The sequence below is a fragment of the Aspergillus thermomutatus genome (genome assembly GCF_002237265.1).
Source record: "Aspergillus thermomutatus strain HMR AF 39 chromosome Unknown NODE_150, whole genome shotgun sequence".
Classification (NCBI taxonomy): Eukaryota; Fungi; Ascomycota; class Eurotiomycetes; order Eurotiales; family Aspergillaceae; genus Aspergillus; species Aspergillus thermomutatus.
The window spans coordinates 64,075-73,414 of record NW_020798199.1 but is presented as its reverse complement, the minus strand read 5'-3'; the positions used below and the strand labels follow the sequence as shown (position 1 = coordinate 73,414).

The 9,340-nt window shown below is 49.3% G+C and overlaps 2 protein-coding genes across 2 annotated transcripts; both read right to left on the bottom strand.

The window, feature by feature from the left end:
- Positions 1-65: 65 nt before the first annotated feature.
- Positions 66-461, bottom strand: CDV56_107125 (uncharacterized protein; the record flags this gene model as incomplete). Its single annotated transcript, XM_026760744.1, has 1 exon — positions 66-461. One exon carries the CDS (start codon positions 459-461, stop codon positions 66-68), a length of 396 nt encoding a protein of 131 aa, XP_026612916.1.
- A 539-nt stretch (positions 462-1,000) lies between these two features.
- csmB (putative chitin synthase) lies at positions 1,001-6,449 on the bottom strand (the record flags this gene model as incomplete). Its single annotated transcript, XM_026760445.1, has 4 exons — positions 1,001-1,098; positions 1,148-2,418; positions 2,477-6,082; positions 6,148-6,449. The coding sequence occupies 4 exons, from the start codon at positions 6,447-6,449 to the stop codon at positions 1,001-1,003; spliced, it is 5,277 nt and encodes a 1,758-aa protein (XP_026612915.1).
- Between the last annotated feature and the right edge of the window lie 2,891 nt (positions 6,450-9,340).

Below are 9,340 nucleotides of genomic sequence, written 5' to 3'. Positions count from 1 at the left end.
CACGTTCATCATGTGGATGAAACCGACCACCTCCGCACTCTACACGCGTATGATCGTCTGCAGCGTCAGATGTGAATAAGAAACAGCGCCTCAACCTCCCTCAACATCTCCTCCACAACCAACAAATCCCTCTCAATCAACTCCGCCCAATTCTGTACGTCCCCGATCTCCTTGAGCCCCTCGCGCGCCGTATCCGCCACCTTCGCCCACTGCTCATTCTGCCGTCCCAGCTCCGCCGTCGTCCGCCGCAGCTCGGCCTCCTGCTTGTCCAGCGCGGCACCGTTCTCGTGCAGCGTGCGCGCGCGGTCGCGGAGCTCGGCGTCGTAGTTTGCGCCGGCGGAGCGGAGGGAGGCGGTGAAGGCTGCTTTGGCTTCTTGGGTGCGTTGGGAGGGAGTTGGTGAGGAAGCGGACGGGGGAGTTGAGGAGGTGGGTTGTTGTTGCTGTGGTGGTTGGGTGGACATTGTTGGTTGCTGGTGAGTGGGATGATGATGATGGAGAACTAGATCTGAAGTATTTGAGAGGATGGCGTTGGTGAAAGCTGTGTATATGTACTTGAAGATATGAGCAGGATAGAAGATACGAATAGACTGAGATGCATTGATTACCCCACCTCATGTGCCACACTAGAAGTTGACTGCAGTCGAGAAGATTGAGATGAGAAGATGATTGGATGCGTGTATTGACATGGCTGTTACTACTATGTAGAAAATTCTCTCTATCCACAGGCACAGGGAATGCCTTCTCTTTGATACATACATAGAATCCACAAACATAAATGCAAAAACTATAGGTCTTGACTCAGTATTAACAGCCCATCACCAAATATGTAATGACCGCTGGCAATATGCTGCTGCTTGAAAGAGTTCCCCCAAAACGCCATGCATGCCATACCGAAAAGCATTTGCGACATAGCTCACTTGCAGTGGTACAGTGCATATTAAATAGAAGAGTGGTTTCGTTCAGATTGAAGGTAAGACGAAAGAAAATTGATAGTACGACCTCACATATTCGCCAGCTCGTGGTCAATCTGGCGGTCGAGGAATGCCTTCTTGTCGCCAGTCAAGGTCGTCTGGAGCCGTTGCTCCACCAAAGCACGAACTAAAGAGCTATTAGGGAAGAATACCCATATACGGGAAAGAGAACTAACCTTGCTTCTTAGTCACCGTGTCCAGGTCCACCTCTGCGAGACAGCTGCGGATCGCTTCTGTGATGGCGCCCTCATCCGGTCCGGTACCACCAGTCCGGAAGTCAAACGCACTGACCGGTCTCGAGTTCATGCCGCCACCGAGGGGACTGCGTGAATTCTGCCGCGCTCCCAGCAGGTTGTCCGTACTCTGCATGAGTCCCACGCTGTGCCGACTCATGCCCATAGGGCTATCCTGGTAATGGCTGAGGTTACCCATTGACATGTTCCGCTGGTGTGGGTTGTCAGTATATCTGGTAAAGCTCGAGAGATGCGAGTTGCGGTTGCCAGGAATGTTCCCGCCAAATGGAGCTGGCGATTGCGGTGGCATGTACGGACTCGAGTGCCGGCCTTGGGGAAATCCGGTGAGGATGGTAGATGCCGGCTTCACTGAGGAATAGTTGGAATGAAGATCATCCATCTCCATGACTGCCTCGTCTCCGTAGCGGCTGTACATCTTCTCCTGGCTGACGCCATAGTCGCCTCGACGGCCTGGGAGGTTGTTCGCCAGGGCGTAGTCATCCCAGCGTTGGAGAGGGATACTCCGAGGATCGAATACTTCATCCTCCACTGCTACAACTCGCTTAGAGCCCTTCTCTCCAAGGACAATACGGGTACTACCCCAGCTGAAATCGTCCTGTTTCCAAAATGCGTACAGTGGCAGGATAAAGTTGTAGATCGGAAAGGCCATGATGTAGATAATCATCCACCCGACATGCTGCCACTGCCGTTTGACGATAAAAATGATGGCCTGGAGACCGTACACACCTGCCAGGATAGCGAGGGAGATATATGGAAACGGGCCGGTGTTACTGGCGACACGGTAGATCAGGTAACCTATATAGACGCAGGTCGCCGGAAGGATGACGGTTCCAATCAGGTCAACCAGCACCACAAATCGCATGCTGAAACAGCAGAAGCCACACAGATCCTTCAGAGCTGCAAGCTCAACCAGATTGTGAACCGTTGAGTTAATCCACCGACGTCTCTGAGAGAGAAGAACGGACCAAGTCTCCGGAGCGGCGGTACTGGCATAGGCATCCGGAATGAACTTGTAGGACATAGTCGGGAAGTGCTTCGTCATCAGGGTAGTGAGGAAACGATCTTCACCCAGAGACAATAGATTCTTTTTGTGGAGAGTATCTATATCGTTGTCCGCATATTCTCGAATAACTTGGTCCGAAATAATCAGAGGTCGACCCTTATCTGCGGTTCGTAACCGATACATGCAGAAACTAACCAGCGTGTCAGTAATTTGAGATTGAGAAACAGGTCACGGATCGTCACACTTACCATCCCGGAAGACATGTCACACTTCCAAACAAGGACTCGAAAGCCTTGGCCAGATGATGCGAAATGTAGTACTCGTAGACTTGAATCATTGTCCACCAGCTTCGTTCCTCATTCTGAAGACTGGTCTCACCGCAGATACCGGCAATTCGTGCATCATTCGCACAAGCTGCAACCAGTCGATTGAGTGAGTCTTCTCTAACACTTGTATCCGCGTCCACCATCAGACAGTACTCATAGAGTTCAGGGTCGACTCCGATGATGTTGTTGATCTGATGGAACATCTCCAGCTCCAGCGGTGACATCGGGGAACGGTGATGTACACGGTTCAGGAAGTTGAGCAGAAGGATTTGCGAGTCACGCTTACCCCTGTTACCGGGCTTCGGCCGGTTTTGTTCGGACTCCTTACCGACTTTGACAACAACAATATAAGGAACCACATTGCCCTCGTATTCGTAAAGACCAGAGTAAACCTTGCCATAATTGAGCTGATCACTTCCTTGTCCGAGAGACTTGACCGGCAATGCAGGGGGGTCGATCTTAGGATCAACGCCTAGAATGTCCAGGACGATCTTAGGAGTTGGTCGATCGTTACCGCCGCCGACAATCATGCCATCGCAGATGACGAAGATGAGTTTCCTTTTGTTGTCATATTGTAGGGCTGTCAACGAGTCAAGACCTTTGCGAAGCGCATCTTCACCTTCGGTATATGCTGGCACAAGACAGATGACAAACTTATCTTGCGGGGCTGGACGACGTTTGGACCCAAGCTGTAGAGCCGCAAGGAATTTAACAAGGATAACGGAGCATATGAGAACTGTGAAGGCGAGCAGGATCCAGTTATTGACGGTACACCGGGGGGTATCGCGGAAATCCACTTTCCCTTTGTAGAACACATAGTCGAGACATATCTGAGATTTCTTGAAATCTTCAGTATCTTGCCATTTGTCGGTCACGTCAGTGCCTGGATAACTCTTGAAAAGATCCGTAACACTGCTTGGTAGGAAGTTGTAGGTGTCTAAGTCATTCATCGTATCCAATGTGTAGAAGTAATCCGTCAAGTCATAGATGTTTTGGTTCACGATAACCCAGTATCGCTGGCTATTTTCGGCCTGCTTCGCAACAGTTCCTCTCGTCCAGACAAGATCTCCCTTGTAGTATTCGCGGATCTTTGGTAGGAAAGTATCCTCATACCAGGTGATGTTGTGTAGCGCGGTGGTCGTGGAGGCGTGGGTCAGGGGACCACAATCGTGCTTCGCATAGGAATACAAGATCGCATTCGTGTCATTATTTGAGAGAGTAATTGACTGATCCGTCACCATTGGTGAACAGAATCGAGTCAAGGGGGGAGGGAAGTAGGCATCCAGGTTCTGGCCCATAAAGGGCTCCATGGTCGACGTGGTGGACTCGCCTGCCGAGTCACCGTGCGGAATCTTCCAGAATTTGCTGATGTCGTACACTTTACCGTGGATGCTGACATAGAAATCGTTGTCACCCTGGTGATATCCAACTTCTTTGGAGTTCCAGACTTTATCCTTATTCGGACAGAGCAGGTCACCAAACGCCATGATATAGAAACACACAATGGCATTGAACAGAAGGATGAGGAAGACGAGAACCAGTTTCTCCCTCCAGGCCATCCGCACATCAGGACGTTTCATGCGGCCAATGTAGCGAAGGACAAAGGATGGGATCCAGAAGGTCATGGCCCAGACAAAGCCTGCCCAGACGCGCCGACCGAAAGTGATTTCCTTCTTCTCGATATGCTTGGGACTGCCAAACTCAGGATCAAGTTCGCCCGTGTATCGGCCGTCGTCGCCGTCGTAAAGTTGGTTATCCCACTTTTTGGTGTCACCCTTGGTTCCGAGACCATAGTCACCAGCCATGTTCAAGGTATTTGGCATACTGGGAGCGATGGATTTCGCTCCCCCTCCGACACTGGGTGCCAACATGCTTTGTCTCTGTAGGTTATCCCGACTGCCCAAGAGGCTGGCGGACTCCGCCATGGGATTCGCCGCGTACTGCGCCATGCCAGTGTCAAGCATGCCACTGCCGTACATGTACGAGTTTGCTCCAGGTGTTTCATCCGGCTTGAGATCGAGCATCGTCTCCGCTTCCCACCATGCGTTCTCTCGCATCCAGATTCGTTGACGACCGACAAAGGCATCGCCGTTGGTCCAGCCTCTTTCCATCAACCAGCTCTCCACACCGTCCCTCCCTTCTCTGCAGCCCAGTCGCGAATAGCGGCTGACGAACTCCTCCACGTCAAAGTCGGCCGTAAAATCCATCTGCTTGAGACGCCGATTGGCCCATTCGGCAAGTCTCCACTCGCGTATTTGGCGGGAAACGGCACCTGCAGACCAGGCAGCAGTGGGCGAGGCAGCGTTCAAGGAGTCAGGGGTATCATCGGTTGGATGGATCGAGATGTGGTGCCAGACTCGACTGCTACCCAGCGTAGTCATAAGGTCAAACCGCCCTCTCTTGCCAACAGTAATCCCTTCCGCCTCCACGGGAAACAGTAGCTGTCGGAGGAACGAGTCCATATCAACCTCTAACCCAACTTTTTCCAGAACCTCCTGTCTCTTGTCGAGCTCATATTCCCGTTCGCGCCAGGCAGGACCAGTGTTGATCCCCAAATCTGGCTCGACCTGCGCCACGGAACTGTTCAAGTCATTGAGTACAGAGTGTCCGATGGGGGGAATCTGGACGCCATCCTCCTTCATCTCCGCATTGATACCGAGGGTATCATCAAAGATTCCTCTCAATGCCACAGCTTTGCCAAAGGCAGGTCTAGGGATATCCACGACTGTGATACCCACGGTGTCCTCATCTGACCACTGGCCGGCTGATCCGCTTCCAGAGTCACCTTCCTGGTTTGCCCGGAGCTCATTTGCGATACTTTCGTTGGCCTTCGTGATGACCCAGTCGACCAGAGCCTCATAGATGCCCGCAATCAACACCTCGCGGTCTTCAGTGGAGCATTTGTGCAGAAGCACGTCCGGATCTAATCCCAGCAGTCCCCCAACCTCATCGCATACTTCCTCGAGCTCCTCCTGATCAACCAGAAAGCCAGCCGCATTACCGAGCTTGAGCAAACCTGCAAGAATGGAGAGTAAACCGCGCTGTGAGGCGCCTTTAATACCGATGGCCTTCAACGATGCCCTAAAATCCTCTGCCGCCGCAGCATCGTCGGCGGTCGGGAGATATGCTGGAGGTGAATAGGTACCTGACTTGTTGAGTAATGTATAAGCAGAAGTATCCTTCAGGGCTAAGAACTCCCGCTCCGCAGGCGTCGATGTAGACGTCAAAAGATAGTAGAACACATCAAAGGCACGGTATCCCGGTTCCGAGGAAATATCCAAGAGTCCCTTTCGTACGTTGATGCCCGAAGTTGACAGTGCAAAGGTCAACCCGACGAGGCTTCCTTGCAGCGTGAAGGTGTAAGAAGCCGCAAGGGCAGAGTATAGAGAATAAGAAGGGTTGAATGCTGTAACAGCGGATAGGAACGGTCTGAGAGCGGCAAGTGCGGTGAAGGCTATGCTGGGTGTTGGCAAGGGTAAGGCGGCAAGGAAAGGTTCTAAGAGGGAGGGTGTCGATTGGTGAGCCGAGCTGGACGAAGGTTAGCGACCACACAGTTGATGTTGAGGTAAATTAAAAGGGAGGATCATTCGAACCATAGGACGATACATCCATCCTCCGCCCTCCTTCGAGCATGTTCCCATGCCCTGATGGCTAATTCTCGATCTATGATGCCACCGGTCCGGCCATCGGGTGTAGTGTGGCTGGCAGTAGCCCAACTATTCACAACCAAGCTTGTCCCTGCATCTAGCTGATAAGATTGACCGGAATTGTAGAACGCATGTAGTGCATTCAGCAAGGTCGTTGTTGACACCTGGGTGGTTTGGGGTGCGGATCGTGAACCACTCGTAGAAAAGCCAGCTGAATGACTGGAATAGACAGAAAATCTGTTTGACATGACGATTTAGTTGGCCGTAAGACGGCACTGCAATTGAGTGAGCGTGGTAGCTGAGAACTCCGTGGGTCAGACCGCCGAAAAGGCTGGTGCAACGATCGCAGATTTGTTGTATCAGAACATGAGCATTGATTGAAATCCTCCGAAAGGCAGGGACGAAGCTATAGTGACGAAGCTGAAGGATTGTCTTCCCTTGATGCCGAATGAAGACGTTGAAATCTGATTTCTTGATTGACAATATGTCGCTGAGCGAATGGAGCGGGACGAACTTCCACAGGCTGAACGAGATTTGCGATGATGATACTGTTAACCTGCAAAGCGAGAGATAAAGCGCGGGATAGGTAAGGACAAGGTTTGTAGCGATTGTTGAGCCGGTGAGAACCCCGGAAATATGGCAATTATCGATTAAGGGAACAGTGTAAAGCGAGGGACAGTAGAGGGCAAGGCCAACAAAGGAGGATTAAACAGCCGCAAGAAAATGCGTAGATTACAGATCGAAAGCTGACAAGGCTCGAAAATGAATAGAAGACAAGAAAGCAGAGATAAGTCGAATGACAGCAGTATGGACACGATAGAAGGGGAGAGAAGAAAGATGCTTGTGATGCTGTCTAGTCTCACAGTGTCAGTCCAGTTCAGTCAATCTGTTGTTGTGCTACCTTACCTAGGTACTAGGTCTGTAGAATTAGCTGTATCGGTACGTCTGGGGTTCAGGTGAAGGGTGAAGGGGACGTATTGTAAATTACATTACTTTGTGGAGACATCCGGATCGAGGTACTAGGTAATATTCGGGTGTAATTGGCGATAACAGTCAAAGGGACCGGACAAGATTGCCATGAAAATCAGGCGAAGCACTATAGTTGATACTAGCAAACCACTAGCCAAACTCTAACGGACCAGTCGCAGACTCGCAGCTGATAGGTATGTTCAAATTTTGTCTAGACTTGTCCTGGACCTAAATTTGTATCCTCTGACTCCCTTATGATATCAAACTGGGTATCCCTTTATTCAAGATGCATTCCTAAGTGATAAGCAGATGATCAATCTACTCTGTTGCTTTATCATCAGTAGAATACCTTGGAAAGCATGTAGCTACTCCATATCCTGACTGACAATAATCCATCCATGGTTTGGACAGGAACAGTACCAGATTCTGAATGAGTTTCACAACCCTATCAGGAGGTGAGATAACTGGATAGGCTGTTTTTCTGAGACAAAAATCATGACACAGTAACCGAGCGTATTGGAAAGCCAATCAGAGCTGCAAAAACAGCTAGATCCCCGACCTAAATTCTATAATTGGCATCCTCGTCTCACCTAAGTTGGTTCCTATTCATCCATAGCCCATACAGTGTAAGTAAGTATTTTAGCACAAGCACTGTATTTGGGTTGAATACTCATGCTGGTGAGTGGTGAGGCCACACATGTCTCAGTAAATCACCAATCGAGGCTAACCAAATTGCCACCTTGAACAAGATTTTCTGCTCATCAAGTCTTGATTCGATCATTCATCCTTTTCTCTTAACAATCATCTGTCATATGTTAGATGTGGAAGAGTCATGCAGCTGATACCTGCATTGGATGTCCCCGCTGGATTGTTATTTTAAGTCTCATGCCGCTGTACAGCCTCTGCATGTCTAATCTTTGTCCTATTGTCAGGTTTCTCCTTGGACAGCAGAAGTAGATTCGAAAATTGTTAGGAAACATGATGAAGAAAAACTAGCAACTTCCACCACCTTCTATCCTATTCGTAGTATCCGTACGTAGTAACAATGAAGGGAATTTGGGCTCTAGAGAATTTCGTTGTATGACGCTTTCCCAATTTGAGTTTGCCAGATCGAATGATTGATCCACTCTAGGTACTCCATACACAGTATTTAATTTGTGAAATATTTCCAGCTTCCAAGACAATTTTCATTTCTTTTCTGAAGTCCTTGATCTGTCTCGAGTTCTCTCATGATTCAGGGCAATCATTCAGAGGCTTCTACGCGCTCTCACACTCTAAAGCTCATCTTCCTTCACTCCATACTTGAAATTATATCCATCAAACTGGCGAGGCTTGGTTTAGACTCTTTCACAAATTGAAGAGTCAATCAAGGTAAGGAGAGCCCCTGAGCCCCTAGTCCTTAATCCCTACTCCTAGCAATTCTTTCCCTCACCAGTGGCGTTGATGATTGAGCACAATTTTGATGCTATTGATTAGAAGTGGATATTGCGTACTCCGTATGATTTGTAGAAATGTGTGTATTTTTCTATCCATTATTGATATGTATCTACTCCGTACTTACTGTACAGTACCTATCTTAAGGAGGACCCTCAAAGAGTCAAAAGTCCCTAACAGTCCCTGCCGGTTCGGCCGTCCCGAAAAATCTCCACATCTCCTGTTTCGATTGTTGATCGATAGTCGGACTGACCATGTCCATGAGATCCTGAAAAGAGGCGACTGGTCCTCGGTTGGTTGCAGCATTAATACTAAAAGTAGAGCCCTCCCTGTGAAAGACCGAGATTCTTTTAGATGGTAATTTTCGGTCCCTTCTGCAGAGTACAGAGACGGTATTCTCAATCTACTAGCATAAGAATAGAAACCACCAATCCCAAACAGGTAAATCAACAATACAGTGAGCCCATATTATTACCTACCTACCACAGCACCACCTCTTTTTATCGTCGCTGGGCGGTGACCCCAGACAGGACATAGTGGACAGAGAGACATTGCTACAGACACTCATCATTGCTGCTTTTTTTGCCCAAGCCTCTTCTCTGCTTGTCATCTGTCTGCTGCTTTGATTTTGTTCATTTCTTCCATCATAATTATAATAATCCATAATTGAGAGTATTTGCGCCCCTCACTTCCGAGTCCTTTCAACACTCCACACACGGTCGCTTCAGCTCAAGAC